At 36.4% G+C, this 20600-nt stretch overlaps 1 protein-coding gene across 1 annotated transcript; it reads right to left on the reverse strand.

Annotated features, from left to right (window-relative positions):
* Nucleotides 1-7260: 7260 nt before the first annotated feature.
* Nucleotides 7261-9354, reverse strand: LOC131035067 (aldehyde oxidase GLOX-like). The gene has a single exon (XM_057966689.2). It carries the CDS (start codon nt 9116-9118, stop codon nt 7472-7474), a length of 1647 nt encoding a protein of 548 aa, XP_057822672.1. The 5' UTR covers nt 9119-9354; the 3' UTR covers nt 7261-7471.
* Between the last annotated feature and the right edge of the window lie 11246 nt (nt 9355-20600).

Raw genomic sequence — 20600 nt, forward strand, 5'->3', positions numbered from 1 at the left:
TCAAGTTTTCACTCTTATTTTGCACATCTGGGCAAACTCTTCACATTATTTTCTCTTTGTATTCAAGTTTACTTTTTGTATTCTTGACTCTAGTTCTATATGATGAATCTTTAATCCCACGTGATGAAGTTCTCTTTGTTTTCCATTTGATTATTTTTGATTACTATTTAATGACCTTTTGCTTCCATATAATGGCTCTTCTCCATCATTCATGTTCAACATGACATTTGATCAAAGAGTATTGACTTTATTCATGTGTACGTGTTTGCAAAACACCTAATTCTTTTTTGGTGAAATACGATTGCATTACCTACAAGATTCTTCTAGATCATACACCCTAAGTAATTTTTTGTGACCTTAATGCACATAAATATGGGTTAGATGGTAGAAACATATTTTTTACTCACTTCGTGGGTCATAATATACCCCTTTACCATGTGAGATACCCTAGAAATTTATTTATTTATTTCTTCCTATTTTTCAGGCACTTGGTAGACCAAAAATTATCTTCCTCTACCTAACACAACTCATTTTATGTCTAAATCCTTGTGTAGGTTTTACTCATCTATCTGTGAAGTGTTTGTAGATGACATAATCTTTTGAGGAGATGATGAAATGAGCCATGCATTTGCAGATGAAATGAAGAAAGAGTTTGAGATGTCTCTGATTGGAGAGATAAAGTTCTCCATTGGTCTACAAATTCAACAAATGAAAGATGGTATCTTTAGTACCCAGTCCAAGTATGTCAAAGAGGTATTGAAAACCTTTGGCATGGAGGAGAGAAAACTGGTTGGTACACCGATGGTGACCAATTGCAAATTGACTAAGAAAGATGATTCAGTGTTGGTGAATGAGAAGGAGTATCAATCAATGATCGGTAAGCTGCACTATGTGGTACACAACATACCGGATATTGCTCATGCAGTGGGCATTGTGGTTCATTTTTAGAAAAGTCCAAGAGAATCCCACTTGGTAGCAGTCAAGAGGATTCTTAGATACCTGAAAGGAATAGTTGATTATGGATTGTGGTATCCATACAATGGTGATTTTAATCTCAAAGTATATATCGATGCAGATTGGGCAAGTTATGAAGATGATCGGAAGAGAACAACGGGTGGAGTGTTCTTTCTTGGTGGAAAACTAGTCTCATGGACGAGTAAGAAGCAGAGTTGTATTTCCCATTCTACTGTTGAAGCGGAGTATGTGGCAGCATTTATGAACTGCACTCAAGCAATATGGATGAAACATGTATTAAATGGTTTCAGAGTACCTATATCTAAACTGGTGAGTATTTTCTGTGACAACACAAGTGCAATAAATATTTCCAAGAATCCGGTATTGCATGCTAGAATAAAGCACATTGAGCTCAAGTGTCATTTCTTGAGAGAGAAGGTTCAAAACAAAGAGGTTGTATTAGAACATCTTTCCAGTAAGGAGCATCTAGTAGACATATTCACTAAGCCCTTACTGAAGACTACATTTACCTATTTGAGAGGTGAATTAGGGGTTCTGCCCCTTCATGAAGTAAACTAAAGTTTTGTGTTGCACATCAGTTAGGTACTACAGTGTCAAACCTTTTAGGATTGATGTGTTGAAGGATGCTACTCCATAGGGGGAGCAACATAGTGGAGAATGGAAGCTTGTGCCTCCACTTTGGCATTGCTGTCAAAGGGGGAGAAGATATCTGATGATGTATGATATGGGAGAAGATATCTGTTATAGTTGCACTGGTCTATTTTGTTTATAGTTGCAATGCTACATTGAGGATTGCCATCAATGCCAAAGGGGGAGATTGTTGGCATATGATGAACCGGTATGATGATATGATGATAATGTATGTTGTCATTGATGTCAATAAGTGCAGGTGAACCGGTATGAAGATTGGAAGAAGTTGTTATTGATTTTCAAGTAGGAGAATTGGTATGAAGAGATGAAGTGGACCGGTGTCAAGATTTCACAAATGTGACTACCGGTTGGTAGTCTCAGCTCTAGGGTTTTCGGTTTAGCAATCTAGCTTGTGTGATGCAACCAGTGACATTATGTGATGAGTTAGCTAAGAGATAAGGATGAGATCGAGATGCCATGTCAGTTTTGTGCACGTGGAGGATTTCCTTGAGGATCTTGCATGTGAAGATAGATTATATTAAATGTCTACCTCGGGAATGAACATTCTTCTTAGCGGTATGAGAAGAGAGCATGATGGGTTATTGATTTCCATGTGCGGTGAAGAATGAATGATGCATAATGACTTTTGATCTATTTGAGATTGTTTTATTCTATGCAAAGTGTTTGAACGAACATGATTGGACCGCTTGTAATTGTAAACCTAAAATATTTAGGGTTTAGGGTTTATGCTACCGACCTAATTGTTGTCTATAAGGTCGATGAGTTTTGATATTGTAGTTGTTGGCAAATGTTGTGTTTGCATTCGAGTGATTAGATGCTTGCTAGACTAGTGAGTGGAAAATTGCATAGTGTGATTGCAGAGTAGAGGAGCTGAAAAGGATTTGCCTTAGCATGTAGTGTTGTTATCAGATCAGAGCTTTACTTGTTGTCTTCTAACCATTTCAACAGTAGGAAAATCCCTTTATTGGGTAGCTTTAACAACCTTATTACAAATCCTCTAACCAGGTGACTCAAGATCATTGAGTTCTTCAAATCCTCCAGCAAGGTAACCTTTAACAGGGATTCAACCTTTAACAGGGTATATAGCCATCCCTTAACCAGGTGATCTTTAACAAGATTGGTTCCTAACAAAACCTTATTGTAAAGTCTTTAACCGGACTAGGCTCCTAACAGAGCGAGCTTCAAAAGAGTTCAAAAACAAGCTTGTGGGTATTCATCCCCACCGTGGTTTTTCCCATTTGGGTTTCCACATGAAAATTTTTTGTGTCATGAGTTGTGCATTTTTCATGTGATGATTGTGCAGTCTTTGTTTAGGTGAATATGCATGCAAAGCTAATGGCTATGATATTACTGATACAACACATGCATGAGTATATTGGTGAAGTAGTTATCAAGTGTTGAATGTTATTTGAAGTATTCAGTTTTACTGGTTTAGCTGTTTGAAGTATTACTGTGTTTAACTGGTATTGCCATGGTTAAGTTCAGTGATGAAGACAACCGGTTAGCATTGTTTTAACTTGATAAGTTGCTGTGAATTTTTTGTCTGTACTGATTCACCCCCCCCCCCCCCCCCCCCCTTAGTACCAGTTAGGGTATTTGTTGTTCATCATTATTCATCAATTTGTACTCACAAATATATCATCTTTTGATCATATGTTATTGACATGATCTTTCTCTTTGGTGATTGAAAGACTCTTCATGGTCATCATGATCACATCTTAGGATTGTATGCTTAGTCCATGTTCACCCTACCAAGTAAATATCTCCTGTGCTTACAATATTTTAATGGTGATGTCTAACACTTACTTGTGCCTTACATCACCTTTATTTATTCATCATGACTACTTTGTCATTACCTTGGGGGAAAACACTAGGGCATACTTTTACTAGATAATTGTATGTACTTTAATGAGCATTTCATTAGTGTTATGTTGATGTTGTTACATGGTCATTGATATTTCATATATTTATCTACATGCCTCCAATTTACTTGCATTATTTACATACAATTAATTGGATGGGGCACACAATGTTATTGACATCAATTTCTTTCAAATATTGTGATGGGAACTATCACATGTTTATTCAATATCTAGCTACTAAGTGTAGTGCCATTTTAGTTGTAGAATGCAAAATTGGTTATTCAATATAGTATCTAGTTGCTAAGCACAATATTATTTCAACCATCAAGTACAGTATTTAGCCATTTATGTAGTAAACCATGTCAGTTATGGGTGATCCCACAATACTGGGTTACACTTTTTAGTACATCTTGATTTTTGCTGAAATCATACATTTTTTAGAAAATATAATGATTTAAGCTTAAAGAGGTCCCATTTGAAGTAATTCATTCAGGAGAGTTAGATCAAAGGCTCTTAAAGATCAAAATTTCTTGTATAGAACCTCTCTACTTCTAAATCATTCCTGCATGGAGTCTCCTTCACACCTATCAAGATGTTGATTAAAAACTATTTTTACATTAGCTTTTGGGGGTCAAATGAATTTATTTAGAAGTTTTGTTTTTTAAGGTATTTATTATTTATTATAAGCTTTCCAAATAATATAATTTTTAATACATTTAATTTCATTAATATATTTATGTTTTTCCTAGGTATTGATATCCTCATTTCAGCACAAAAAGAAGAAGTTAGTTCAAATGCATACAAAAAAATTTATGCATTACAAAATACACCTCTGTCCAAATTATAATTACTTTGTCTTCCCAAATTAACTAAAAATAATATATGTAACAAAAAATTATGAAAAAATATCCATTCACTAGATATTGGTGTGACAATTCTATATTTCAAAAATTAGAATTTACTTCTTCTTATAAAAAATGTTATGCATTACCAAATAAATGTCACTTCTGAAAAATGCTAATTATTGTAATATTGAGTTATTAAAAGTCACATAACAACATGGACAATTAATTTTTAATTATTTTAAAATATATATATTTAAAATCTGTATGAAAAACCTCACAAATTAGTAGTTTACTTCATCTTCAAATTCTTAATAGTTTAGCTGCTATAGGTTTTAGAAAGTAAAGATATGATGCAAAATGTTGATTTCAGCGTCAAAGTTGGCCAAAAAATGTCACCCAGTATTGAGGGTTCACCCTTATATACACAATATCTAGATATCAAATAGAAATATTAAATTTATATTTCCTATAGATAATTAGTTGTTGTTTTATGCTTATTTTGAATGCATTATTGATGCTAGACTTATTTGGATATTTTTATTATGTGCTTGTAGGTTGTCAAGAGTGAAACTATTAACTAGTACATGGACCAAAATGATGTCAAATTTCACATGTATATCATTTTTGGGTGTCTAAATAAATTCGTGTTCATATTGGTTGTGTATCTTTTTTGCTTTGACATGCAACTCATGATAGTTCACATACAAGTCAAAGTGGTGGAAAAATGTAATGGTTATTTAATTGTATACCTCAAACACTTTTCCCCTTCCTCTTAGACCACTTTGATCCATTTATCCTCAATGCAATAACTAGTATGTAAAAATGACAAATTTTCATGTGGAATTTCAAAAATAATTTGATCTTGGATTTCATTCCCATCTACACTCATTCCTAAGGTAAAAAATTGATCCTCAACATTTATTGTTGTAGATTGAATCCACAATTACAAAAGTGATCTAGATCACTTCCACACTTGTAGAAATGATCCCTTTGTTTTAAAACTAAATTTTGTATTTGGGCCCCATTATTTTCCCTCCAATTAAATGTTATGAGTTCAATTTCAAAGCACAAAATAATTTAACTGCATGCTAGGGTGTTATATTTAAGACATGCCCTAATTCATTTACATATTTAACGTTCACACATTATTTGAATACCTCCTAAAACATATTATAGGCATAAAAAGAACCATTTAGTGGCATTAGCACTCCATCAACATCTCAAGGTACATACAAGTACTTTTTATCATTGTCCTTGCTCAAAAGCATTGACTCGACATCCTCTACATGGTTTGACGTAAGGGAGTAGTTATCCATACCACATGTAAATACAAGAACCAATTTTTAATGTGAGAATATACAAGATACTTCAATGCAATTGAAAAAATTAAATGTTGATAATTAACAAAGATTGAATATGAAAGCAAAGATCAAAGTCATAGGTTTCATTCAAATCGATACATTCAAAGATTGATTCTAGAAGAAAAAACATTTTATAAATCTTAATCCATTCATCTAACCCCTGATTTTTTTAACAATAACAAATCATTTCAAGACACCAGGTATAGTTATATTGTAGATTGTACACTTATTGTTTTCAACTCTATTTACTAATAATGATTAATTAGTTAATCCCAAAAAAATATGTCAAGAAACTTGTTATTTTTGCAAGATAAAAACTATCTCTTAAGAGAATTGGAAGTGAATCCTTATGTAATGTTTTGATCCTTTTGAATTGTGTATAAACTTTAAATTGAAATGTATGTTATCATATTTTCCTATCTCCATTAATTAATCACACGAAATTTAGTATTGTTCCTTTCACAAGGGAATTGTTTGAGTCTTGTATATATCTAAAGTTTGTAAACATTGTCAATGATATTAGTTTAAACCAGCCTCATGTAAATAGATGACATGTTCTCAAGCCAATTAAATAAAGAATTCAACTCCACGACCAATTCTTTTCAATTGAAGTTACTTCATTGATTCAGTTGCATGCGTATAAACATAAACAACTTTTTATTCAATTTTGTTGGACTCTTGAATATACTTCTCTACCACTTTTTTTGTGAGTATTGTATTATTTTTTGTTAAATTATTGAAATTTAGCATTTAAATTTTACAATCACCTTTGAGAAGTGATATTTAAGTGACAACTAATTTTCAAGATTAAAGATTATACCACCCTTCCTTTTTTTGTAAATATTGTATTATTTTTTTAAAATTAATACAATATTAAATAAGACATATTCATCAAAACATTGCAATATACCAACTATTGAAATTTACCATTTAAATTTTAGAATCATATCTGAGAAGAGATTTTTAAGTGACCTCTAATTTTTAAGATTGCAAATTATAACAAATATATCACCAAAAAGTATTTTAACAAATTCTAAATATAAATTTTTTATATATCAATGTAATATATTGTATATTTAAAATTAGTTATCCATAACACATGTAAACACAAGAACCTAATTTTATGTTTGAAGAGAAAAAGTACTTCAAGGCAAGTGAATTTTTTTTTTGATAATCTACAAAGATTACATATGAAAGCAAAGGTCAAATTCATAGGTTTGTTTCAAACTGACTCTTTCATTTAAAAAAAACAGATTTTAGTTCTTTCTAATTAGCCCCAACTTTTTGCAACAATAACAAATCGTTTCAAGACATTTGTGTAGTGATATTGTAGATTGCACAATTATCACTTCCAACTATATTTACTAAGATATTTGATGTTAATAATGATTAATTGTGTGAGACAATAATTCTCTCTCATCTTCATTCATTTATCACAAGAAATTTAGCATTGTAGAACATATATATTTAAAACGAATAAAAAATAACTTTCAAAAATAATAAAAATAATTTTGACTAAATTTTAAATAAAATTAAGAATATGATCACTAAATGTGATCGACAAGGTTGATAAAAAAACCTCGCACACTATCGATTCCAGAAATTTGAAAAAAACTGCGAAGTTTAAAGGGCATGAAATTTTGAACCGTGCCCGCGAGTTTATTCCATTTCATGATGTTCAACGAATGCCAGGCTCTTTCGTTTTTTCGAATGCCTGAAGTACCAGAAGATCCCAGATGTTTTTCACAATACCCATTTCTGTCTGCTCCGCTCTTCACTATTGTGCAAGCTGCACCCAAATGGCAGAGCTCGGAATCCCCTTGTATAGCACAAACAAAAGATAATAGCCCGGAGGAGCCAAATTCTTGGAGGGAGGAGTAGCGACAGTGACCTGACAGGAAAACGGAAAGATCACAAATTGGGAAATGCTAAGCTTGAGCATCCTCTGGTTCATGGAATAGCTGTGGGTGGTGAATGACGGCGCAATGAGGGAAACAGAGATGCGATCCTCGACAATGGGGTCGGATTCCTGGATAGAAAACTCCACAAGAAAGCTGCTCCCGTAGGACATAATGTTGTTCTCATAGAACGAAATATTGGGGCGGCGGGAGGCGAATTGAGGGGCCAAGTATGGCGGAGAGAAGGCCTCGAGGCTCAGTTCTGTGGGGAACAGAACGTCCTGGAAGTTGTAAAAAACATTGGGATTGCTTCCTCCCACCAGAATTCGCCCATCGGGGAGCAGATGGGCGGTGGAGTGATACATTCGAGGGATATGAGCCTTAGCGAGCCTCAGAAATCGTTGGGACGGAGCCCATTTGGGTCTGTACACGAGAGGATGCAATGCTGGGTTGCGGCCCAGGAACCACCCAGCTGTTCCATTTTTGGCACCATTGATTAGCAGAACATCACCTGTGGGGAGAAGCAGCATGTCGGCCATGACTCTGGGAGCAGGCATTTCCTCCATTTCCCACTGTGGATCGGGGTCGGAGACCCGGAGGCGGCCACAGGAAGTGGCCGCGGGAAGAAATGTGCCTTTATTGGCTAGGGCAAAGGCATTGGCTTTTGCCCCACCGCAGATCAGGACTGAAACGTCGGCATACCCGAGGTTCCCGTCGAGAGGGAGGAGAACAGAGGAGCCTGTGGCAGGGTAGCTCCGTGCAACGCCCCCGGGCATTGGAGGGTACTCGCGGAGAACTGTGTTGTTGTTGTAGTTGAGCAGAATGGAGCGGGTGTTGGCAAATACAAAGAGATTTCCGTCTGGGAGGAGATTAACAAATGGGTACAGATTGTTCTCGCTCGGGTCGGTCGTTTCTGCCAGGAAGGGGAAGGAGATGGGTTTGTCATCCGGGTTTTTGGGGACGAATTCGTAATTGAACTGCTTTCTTCCGCCAATGACTATAAACCGGCCGTCAGGTAACACGGCATCCGTGCTGTACCATCGACGAACCGCCAGTGCACCGGAGAATTCCTCCCAGTCACACCCTTCGCAGGTGTCGAAGACCCGAACCACCCGTTCGCCATCATTGTAGCCTCCGGTCTGGATCAGGCGCCCGTCCCTGTCCATTCCTCCTGCGGAACACCATGTGTCCGTTAGGATCATCAATGGCCGGACTTTGTTCAGGGCAATGTCGTATTCTATGGAATGTGCCCAGCAGTCGTTTTTCAGAGCCTGGTCGTGTGGATCCAACCTGCATCTTCCACCCGGTAGAGAAATGTTGGACGGGCCGTAGTCTGAGCGGTCGAAAATCACCACCTTGTTGTTCCTCATGAGCGCCATGTGCATTGCTGAGACGCCCGAATTGCTCAGCAGCATTTCCCATGACCCAACCTGGTCGTTTTGGTCTGGGTCGCTTTCTGTTACACAGCAGTGGTTCAACAACACCACAAGAATGCAGAACACTGCAGCTCTGCAACCTCTGCCCATGGTGGTGTTGTTGCCTTAGGCCCCAATTCTTTTGCTATTATAGCCAGGAGCACTATATCGCATTTAGCTTGACTCCAAAAGAAGCAGATCTATGATGGCCAATGATGATGAGAACAAGGAACCTGCAATTCTTCTCTGCCTTTAATAGTGCCTACATTAATTCCACCAGCTAAGCATTCATCTGGATCCATTCTACCATTCTGTTTCTTAACGCGGCCTATAATTTTGCGGGTGGTGTGATTCAATCTCGCCATGGTAAGAGAAATCCCCGTTTTTCCAATCCGATTTACTTGGGTTTTTTCCACTTCGGATTTTACTGATTCCTGTCTTCTCCTAATTTACTTTTCTTGGGTTTTTTAATTTACGGATTTTACTTATTCCTTTCTTCTCTGTATTTGAGGATTGTACTTATTCCTTTCTTCTCCCATTTCTCGCTTTTCTTGGGCTTTTAACTGCTCGGATTTTCACTGTTTGGATTTCACTTATTCCTATCTTCCCCTAATTTGCTTTTATTGGGTTTTTGACTGTTCGGATTCAGTTACTTCTGTCTTCCCCTGTTTTCGATTTCTTGGGATTTTTACTCTTCGGAATCAGTTATTATTTCTTCCCCTGTTTTGCTCTTCCTGGGTTCTATGTTGGTTGGATTGAAGATGAAAAGTTCAGTGGTAGTTTGAAGAGTTCATCTCAGCCGTGCGAGTTCATTAATTATGCTCAAGAATGGAGAAATTGGTTGCGTTCCGGTAAGGGGCGAAAGCTTAAATTAGAAACAGCGCGAGGAAATGATGCAGATTTGGATGTACTTAGAGTTGGGTCCAACTCGATGTCGAGAGATTTGGCCTTTCAAATCTTCAATAAGTTGATCAGTATAATAGCGAATATTCTAAATAAGGAAGTTCCTCCGCGTCTTGACTTTTTCACTACAGTTATGTTAAAGAATGACCACGTTGAGATTTGAAGTTAGACTTGTTCAATGGGCTCAAATTCCTCAGTTACTGAACTTCCTGCAATAAATCTGCTTTGTTTGGAACTGGAATTCAGTACAAATTACTACCACAGTAGGATTGCTGATAAGTGGAAACAATTCGATACTTATAAACTTTTTTTTTAAGGATTTTATATATTATTTATAAAATTGTTTTGTTTTATGAGACATGGAAACTTCTTCAACTAAAGAGTCAAGATTGATAGATATCCATTCTATCAAATTCATCAAGGGTACAATCACATTATCAATCACGATGAAGCAAGGATTTGCACCAAGAATCGATCCCTAGTGAATTCATTCAAAGCCATTCAAATTCAGTAACAACCCAAAGATCCATTGACATTTACATTTATTTTTTTCATTCCACCATGTTTTTTGAGTTGAATACCTTTTTCTTTATATTTATCTATGAAGCAATTGTTAATCAATGCTTTATACCCAAGAAAATCAATGGAAACTATATAGAAGTGGCAAATTTGATTAAATGTCTTCCATCTTCCTTCCCTTTAGGAGAAGGGATATTAAAAAGAAAAATGACATTGATTTGATAAGGATTGTACATATCTTCGTTTCATTCAATTCTATTATTTCATCAGTTTAACTAATGATTGTAAAGAATTAAAAATTTTGAACAAAAAATCTATAATCTAATTTTTTTTTTAAATTATTATAAAATGACATTTTTCTTTGTTTTTAACTATAAAATTCTATATTAAAAAAAATCTCACATTTTTACACAATCAATTCATTAATAAAAATGTTAGTTTACCTAAATGTGTACAATTCTTAAATAAATAAAATAAAATAAAGTCAATGCACTCCACATTACTTCTAGTTAAAAAAACACATTTTTACACATTCAATTCATTAATAAAATTTTTAATTTACCTACATGTGTACAATTCTTAAATAAATTAAATAAAATAAAGTCAATGCACTCCACGTTACTTCTACACAAGTCTACTCTTTGCTAGCTCGTTTTTTTCTACGTACTTTAGAAATTGAAAACAACAGAATATAAGTCATGTAATTATTTTTAAAAGAATAAGATTTCAAGTACAATAATCCAAATGACTATTAAAGATTTTCTTTATTTAATGTCCATCAATACTTATTTCCATGACCTTATTTAAATGTCCATCAATACTTATTTACATGTCCTTATTTAATGTCCATCCAAATGTATTTCCAAATATGATGGAAGAAAAGACATAAAGCAAATGATTCATGACCATAGAAGGAAAAAATCAAAAGCCAGCGTAATACATCATAACTTTGTCTTTTTCTTTAACAAATGCAATCAATTTGATGTTTTGTGGTGACTTTGTTACAAATATCAAATTATTGTGTGTATATATTATTTAAAGTATTTATTCATATAAGAAAATAAAATAATTTTTGAAATAAAAGTTAAAAGTCTTTTTTTTCATTTGTTTTTTAAAAATTTGATCATAATTTTTTGAAAAATAAATATTGTTTACATGTCTTCTTTATTTTATATGAAATAAGTAACAAACTAAATAAAGTTAATTTTAAGAGGTAAAGCAAAGATTTGTGTCATAACCAAGAGTGGTAATATAAAGACTCACTAAGCACATGTCATTCCTTCAATCATTATCCTTATTACTCACCAACTTTAATCAAAATATATAAGCTTTTATGTACATATACAATTTAATATATAATGGTTTTTTAACAAAATTCAATAATGCATTTGACTTTTATGAGTAAGTGTAAGGACTACCCCTTTTCTATGACATGACAATCTTGTGGGCTTTAGGTTTTCAAATTCAAAATTGAAATCACATTAAATTTGTTAGCTATCCCAACATATTGAAGGGGGAATAAAGAGTTCGCATATCCTTCCCTCTCTTCACTTTATTTCGGCTATATTGATAGGCAAGGACTTATATGACTAGGGGAGAAGTCTCAAATTTCATTTTTGAAATTTATATGTATGTATTATTTAATTATAATTTAATATGTTAAGTTTTCATAGTAGAGTTAATGTTTTTTTAAATATTTGATAATATATTTTCAAAATTAGAAGAAGTGAATCTAATTTCATAAAAATAAAAAAAATTGTTAAAAATGTGACATTATGGAGATTATATTTATTAATTGTTTACAAATTTAAAATGACAATGTAGATATTTTAAATGCATGTGTGTGTGTTAAGTTGTATTATTTACTTGCATACAAGTTTGAAATGACAATTTAGATGTTTTTAAGATTATATATGTTAAAATTTCATATCAATTATTAAAGCAACAAGTACTTCATGTAAGCTTATAATGAGTGGATGCACCTTGTGAAATAACTTGTAACGACAATGAGCATTTTGCACATCCCACATATCTTGGGGAAAATCAGGTTAAAGTTATAAACTACTTTACAAAGCAATGTTGTCTGTCAACTTTCAACTACTATCGCCCAGCAATAGAAAACTGAAATTTCAAGAATTGGGGACAAAGAGAAGAAAAATGGGACCCACTCACGACTCCTACATCCCTTTGTAAAGCCCTAATACCTAATCGTATCTAATTCTATACCATGAATTATTACACTTGTTCCCAAGTGGCCTTGGACACATAGCATGGAAACACAAGGAATTCTCCATATCCCTCTTACTATTTCCTTTTAGATATATTTCCCTCTCTCTATATTTATATATCTCTCTCGCCTCTTTCTATGCCCATCTCTTCCTCTCTCCCTATCAATCCTTCTTTCTACATTTCTCTCTCTCTCTCTCTCTCTCTCTCTCTCTCTCTCTCTCTCTCTCTCTCTCTCTCTCTCTCTCTCTCTCTCTCTCTCTCTCTCTCTCTCTCTCTCTCTCTCACACACACACACACACACACACACACACATATACACACAAATTCACTCATCTCTATCTCTATCTCTCTATCTTTTCCCCTCTCTATCCCTCCCTCCGCCTCCCTGAATACCTCTCTCTCCTACTTGTCTTTGTCACCTTCTACCTCTCTCACTCTTGCCCCCTTTATCTCTAAACAAACCAAATCCTTTTTATGTTTTCTACTCTAAACTAACCACACTATTGGCAAGAACTTGATGCATTGTGTCCCTTGTTATTAATTATGTTTTAATATAATATAAATTAAAGTACATATATATTTAATTATATTTATTATTTATACTATGTGTTATAATAAAAGTTATTAAATGTAGCTTTGCATTGTCGCTCAATGGCAATGGAATTATGTGTGTAGGCTCCAATTTTATCTTGGGTTTGGGCATAGGTGAAGTAAATCATATTTCCTTTGTGGAGGCCCTACGTAGTGATAGTAGGGTTTGGGATTCTCAAAACTGTCCATCCTATGACCGCTCCTCCTGCCTATGTGGATTTGGTTGCTCTTCTCTATCAAGAGTAGGTCATTCCTCTCCCACATTATCTACAGTGCCTAGAAGAAGAAGAAGAAATTATTTTATCGTCCACGAGGCTAAATATAGCCTATGGGATAGATCCCTTCACAACTCAACTTTTGCATTTCAACCCTTTTCTTGTTTAGAATGTTGATGAGCATGCCTAACTTCTCCACACACCCTTCACTAAATAGATTGCCCTAAGAACTGGCTACCAAGGTGCTTTCAAAACTGTGTCTACTGGCTTTGAAAGCATCACATTCAAGAATGGAGTGTTTTTTTGTTTCAACTTTACCTGAAGTGTAAAAAATGCACACTCTTTCCTCCCAAATTTCTTTTGGTCTTTTCCAACACCCAGTTTCACAACGAAGTTGAAGAGAATTGGTTCTTAATTGAGCAATGAGGATTTTGGCTTTCCATGATATGTGGGCCCCTATGTATGCTTTTTGAAGATGGTTACGAGAGGGATTAAAGTCTTCAATGAAATATTTTTTCTTTCTCCCTAGCTCTTTATTCCAAGCACGCTTGTAGAACTTATCTATAACATAAGCCTTTATCTCCTTATTGTTTGAAGGGCAAGTGTTCAAGTATATATCCCATTTTTAAAACCATTTGTTGTTTTGTCGCATCCAAGTCTTCTTTCTTTTGCATAATGTGTCATTGAAGACGATCTTAGGCCATCGACCCTCTTCCATTTGTTCAACTCTTTTCAAATAACTTATGAGTCTCACCAAAGCAATTTCTTCCATAGGTGCCGCCCCTACTTCACTTAGCATGATATCATAAGGGACTGAATTTTTGAGTTTGAACTTGTTTGTAATCAAGCGTTTTTTAATTTGTTTAGTTTATTTCCACTGTGAATCAAAAGTGTTCATAGCCCACACTTCGCAACCATAAAGAACACTCGGAAGAACTAAAAGCCCAAAGAGAGTTTGGGTGGTCTTCCAATCCCATAACTCTACCTCTCTGCATCTATTTTGAAAAGAATAAAATGCTTTCCAACCTCCCAACATACGCTTCTTTCTGCAACCTTCCCAACTTATATATTTGTTGAAGTCAATACCGATGTACTTGTAATCTACCACTTCTTCAAGAACATTGTCTTCAAAGAAGAACTTTTGTCGATTTTGCTTTCTTTTGCTGGAGAAAACCATCACTTTCGTCTTGCTAATGTTGACTTGCATCCCCACTATTCTACAAAACTGCTCAATAGATTGTAAGTGCTATTGTAAGCCAAGAGCAGACCTAGCAATCAAAATAAGGTCATCCGCATACAAAAGAAGCCTTATAACAAACTATCCCGAATGAACACCATCACCTTCTTATAAGTTTAACCATTCTTCAAATTTGTCAATGTATAAAACAAAGAGGGTAGGGGACAAAGGGAACCCTTGCTCGACCCTGATATCACTCCTAAAGCTTTCAGAGATGCTAGTTGAAGTTAGGATTTTGAATTTAACCTCCTCACATAGTCTATGAACAACTACTCTAAGATGTATTGTAGTACCCCTCCTCGATTACCCTCTTTTTGTATGCTTTTGATTGACTTCAGTGACTGTTCAGTGGAGAATTATTGTATATTGATTCAGATTATATGTGATGTCATTTCAAGCTTTATCTGGATGTATGGTGTATACTTTTATGCAAGATCTCAATGCCTATGTTTAATGTTATTTTATGGATCATTATCATTGACTGACACTTTTACCTTATATTGTGATGCATTATTTATATGTTGCGTGTTTGCAAGTGTATTGGGATGCGAGGGGATGATTTTCCTTCACTCACTCTGGTGAGATAGGGAACACCACGATTCTCCTTCATCGGTGTGTGTGTCGTGTCTGTTTATATATGAATATTTGTCTATATGCACGTATGGATTCTTCTGGTGCAAGACATTGCAGGTACTAGTACCAGGTAGCTACGGGGTATCGACTCCACCTGGTTTCATAGGTCTGAGCATGCCTTATATGTCCGATGGGAGTGGAGGAGATAGTTGTTTTACCCTATCTTGACCCACAGTTACACTCGTGTGAGTGTTGTCAGTCAGTTGTCTTTTCCCGTCTGGCTGTTATGCAAGTCATAGTGCTTTGGTTTGGTCATTTGTGAGTCGTCATTTGATCATCCTTTGTTTTGCATGCTTCCGTTTATTTAAATGATTATTTAATTGAATGGATGATGCTATCTTATGTTGGCGTAATTAGTTAATTATTATGCTCTGTGATTATTGATTTAAGTAATTAATGAGTTGCTAGATTAAATGGTTAAATGGCTTACTTCATTGTGTAAAGTGCATTAATATATTTTGTGGAAGGAAATAAATAATTACCTAGTCATTTAAATGATATATGCTTATGTTGAAAGAAAGTATTTTGGAAAATAGAAAATAAAATAAAAAGCTTTTCTTTTTACCTTTCCATTTAAATTTTTCATTTTAATTGTTGGAAAAGAATTGTTTTTGGAAAAAGGTAAATCTGATTGTTTTTACTTTAAAAATATTAAAATCTGATTGGATGGAATAACTTTTTAACCTAGAAAGTTTAGGTTAAAAGATAATTTTCATGCTATTCCTAAAATTGACGGGAAGAAGGAAGAAGGGAATTTTTGGAGAGAAATTCTGGAAAACTTCCTGGTGGAACTGGAAATTTCGACCTGGTTTGCAAGACTAGAAATTCTTCATCTCTTTCCTTGCTATTGCTTCAAGGTTGGAGGTTCTCTTCTTGTTTTGAAATTTGATTTTTGAATATTTTAGTTTCTTCCCGTGTGTTTAAAAATATAAATCTGCATGTAGATTCTTGTGGAATGTTTGGATTGGAAGAAAGAATGTCTGATATGGTTGATTTTGTGAAGCTCTTATCATATGGTTGCATTTAAGAAAGAAATGGTTCATTTCTCTATTTGTTGTATGTTGTGTTCTTGAAAATCAATTTCTTGTTTTATCTCTTCTTTTTGGAAAAGAATGAATTAGATTTGGTTTGCTGTGTGCATCCTAGTATCTATATTGCCAAGAATTGGTTAGCTATTACTTCCAATGTGTCTATTTCACCATTTACCTTGCTGGTAAATATCCCTTTGGATTTTAGATTTGGCACCATGTGTGTGTGCCCGTGAAATAACTTGGAGATGAATCGTTTCTTGTGATTAAACGATTTTGTGACTTATTAGTTTTTAAATGCTTAGGAGTAAGAATTTTATTTAATTTCTGGGTTGTACCTTACCCCGTGGCGGGCTAGTCCCACCACACAGGTCGATAGTGTCTGTTGCCCGCAGGTAGCAGTACTACCAGTTGGTAGTACTGCTATGCGGTAGTACTACTACCGATCGGTAGGACTGTTACCATTCAGTAGCAGTACTATTGGTCGGTAGGACTTCTATTGTTTGGTAGCAGTGCTACCGGTCAGTAGTGACTGCTACCGGCGGTAGTAGCACTACCGGTTGGCAGCAGTGCTACCGAATGGTAGCATCTCCTATCGATCGGCAACGGCACTACCGGTCGGCAGCAGTACTACCGATAGGTAATGCCTGCGGCTCCGATACCGACATTGTTGTGGGCTGGTCTCGAGCCCCGCATAACCCTGTACCCTTCCCGGTATAAACCGGTTAGTGCAATAGTTAATTTTGATAAAATAAAATATATATATTTTTAAGTTGATTTAGTGTTAAATGAAAATGGTGATTTTCCATGTGATTTTTATTATGTAGTTTAATAAATTTACCTATGGAAACCAAGGCATGAATTAGAGATTCAAATTGGTAGGTTTGGATATATTTTGGAAATGAATTAAATGCCTATTCGGAATTCATGTTATAACCGATTGAATGTTTAATGTGGACTTCCTTCTTGATGGAATATTGATTTGGATATTGATTAGATGTGAATGTTGGAAAAGAGTGTTTTATTTAATTTTCAATCAATGATGTTGCAAGTGTTTATGATGCTGATTTCCTCAAAGATTGTCAAATTGCGGACTTAGTGAATTAGTTGTCCTTGCAAGTGTATATTGTGTTATTTCTGGTCTGTGGCTCAATCGTCCTGTGGTGGCGTATTTGGTACCTTTGACCAACTGATATATGTTGGCTTCGTTGTCGTAACCATGTAGTGTCTTTGCCTTATGGTTAGCCAAGAGTCAATATGTCCTTGTTTGACCACTTATTTCTGAAAGTGGTGTAATGGTTGTCTGCTTCACCATAGGGTCCTCGGGGAGTGACCTTTATCTATTTAGTGTCCTTTGAGAGAGTGGCTTTTGAGCAAGGTCTGTGCCCAAAGTGGTAGGCATTATGACTCTGCAAAAGTTAGATAATAAGTGATAATCTAATTAATTGATTAGGTGGGTAGTTCATAACATTAATAAAGATATTGTACCTCACGCATAGGTGAGTGCTTGTATTGAGGCTCATAATGTAGGGAGAAGGCCTGGAATTGGCAAACCAACCACCTTGTCTTCACGAAAGATTAGAAGGGTCTGCATGAGACTTAGTTGTTGGAGCCGGAGGTTCGGGAGAGGTTACCAAGACAGAGAATTAGGACCTATGAGGGCCTACCGAGGTAACCATCAATCTATGCGATGATGCTCTCTCTTTAGGTTCACTTGTGTGTGTGATGTTGGTTCACTTGTGTTTTGTGATATCGAGTCATTGTGTATTTGTGATGTTGAGTCACCTGAATTATTGTGGAGTCTCTTTATGCTGCCATGGAGTCGTATTGTTTTGTCGACCATGTCATGCTTTTGCTTGCTTGAGGGTCCTCAACTATCTCCTAGCATGGTGGGGTGATTCCATTTTGGGAATTACATGGTTGGGTGGTAGTTTCACTTCCCATCGGATGTTCTTGTTCGTATCTTCATGTGAGGATTGGCTTCGCAAGTGCTTTTGTGGTTCATGGCTCATGCATAATCTCATGTTGGAGATTATTATTCTTTGGAGGCCTAAGTGGTCATTATGTCATGATCTTTTGTAACCTTTTAATTGGTTAAGTTGTATCTTTATATGTATATTGAGAAGCTATGTATTGGAAGAGCAATGTAATCCTAAGATTGGGATGCCATTTATCAGTTTCCTTTATGATATGTATAAATTCTTATTGAAGTGGAATTATAATGTATCCTTTCAATCTTTCAATGGTGTAATCTGTTATTTGCATATGGCTTCTTGTGATCATTGAGTTAATGATGAATTATGTGGATTAGTGGTAATTATAGAATCTATCTTATGAAGTTAATTCTTTGTTGGTAACCCCTAAAGAATTCTGGTACAAGTCTTTCGCTTGTGTTTTCGTGCATGTTGTGTGTTACGCACTTATTATGTTTATACTTTTTAAAAAAAAATATTTCACCCTTGTTTGTGGGTTTTCCTTCGAGGTTCCTGGTGGGGCATTACATTTGGTATCAGAGCCCATGTTTCAACACTGGGTACTTTGGGTTTGTACTGAGCCCATTCGCCTTGACCTTTTGTGTAGGTCTTGTGGTGTGACTTTCTTGTTCCTTTCCTTGCCTATGATCTAAGCCTTTTCTCTCTTGTTCAGTGTTAGGTCATGGCTAGGAAAGCCAAGGGAGGTGGTCGTGTTGGTGGCCACACCAGAGGCAGAGGAGGAGGATGGGGTCGAGGTTCCGACCGCCATAGTCCTTCGCCACCACCCACTCATGCGAGAGTGGATAGATATCAGTCAGTTCACCAGGAGGAACCGCATTCAGGAGAGTAGATTCCCGAAAGGGAATAGCTTCGGCAGATGTTTCAGGAGGTGCTAGCTAGACTAGGCCCGTGACCTGAGACGGATCAACCCATCCATGGCTGGGTAGAGGAGCCGCTTTAGTAGGTTCCAGAGAGAGAGAGAGATCTCCTAGAAGGAGAGAGGTCCTAGTGGACCAGGATCCAGCTATCATGGGGCACATGAGGGACTTGATGAGGTCCAACCCTCCTTTCTTTGATGATAAAGGTACCGGTCTCAAGGAAGACACTTGGCTTATCAGTTTAGATCAGTGTTTTTCCATGTATCCATATGATAGAAACACCAAGATGAGATGCACTATCATGCGTCTCGAGAGCTTCACATCTATCTGGTGGAGGTTAGAGGAGGAGAGGATCGGTGTGAACATTAACACCGCATCTTGGGAGACCTTCTTGGAGAGATTCAAGGAACGATTTCTCTCACCCAAGTGGAGGCAGTCGCGAGCAGACGAGTTCTATGCTCTGCGCCAGTTTGGGTTGTCAGTGGATCAGCTTGAACATAGGTTCTATGAGCTCAAACAGTATGTCGGGATCGACAATGATGAGGCTATTCTTGTTCAACACTTCTTGAGGGATCTTAATGAACCCATCAGTGGAGGAGTGAGAGTTTTTGAGCCTGATTTAGTAGAGGTAGCCGTGGCGAAAGCCAGGATGGTGGAGAAGAACCTTAGGCGTGCTCATGGTGGCCAATCTAGAGTTCAAATTGGGAGTGATCCTTTCAGTGGGTCTAGGGGGAGAGGGAATCAGTCCCAGACTGTTGCACCTTTTAAGGGTCCTTAGGCACTCGCTAGGGGTGGTCAACAGTAGCAACAACCACCGAGACCAAAGCAGTCTCAGGGCTAGCAGGGTGGCAACTCTCAAGTTTGGAAGGGCAGGTTCTAGAAGAAGGGAAGGAAGACCTTTCCAGGACAGTCTTCTCAAGGAGCATCTTAGGCCCCTAGTGGGGAGAGATTTTAGCAATCCAGTGGGTTGTCTGGAAGTAGAGGACATGTTAGTGGAGCTTGCTTCACCTATGGTCAGTTTGATCACAAGGCCGCTCAGTGCCCTCAGCGTTCTCACCAGACGGGTATCCAGAGGCTAGCCACATCAAAGCCGACAGTGGGGGATGTAGGTAGATCCCATAGAGTATTTGCATTGGTGGATGACCGCTAGGTCGAGCATCAGAGTACCATGATTGAGACCACAAGTGTGTTGTGTGGTATTCCTATCTCTGTACTTTTTGATTTCAGTGCTTCAGATTCTTTTATTTCTTCACCCATTGTGGAGCGATGCAAGCTCATGTCTGCTAAGCAGGTAGATTGGTGGCAAGTAGAGTTGGCTATCAGTGTGCAAGTGTTTGTAGATGCCTTCATCCCCAGTTGTGAGTTGGACCTAGGACCCTTTGTCACT

Source organism: Cryptomeria japonica, chromosome 3 (genome assembly GCF_030272615.1).
Source record: "Cryptomeria japonica chromosome 3, Sugi_1.0, whole genome shotgun sequence".
NCBI lineage: Eukaryota > Viridiplantae > Streptophyta > Pinopsida > Cupressales > Cupressaceae > Cryptomeria > Cryptomeria japonica.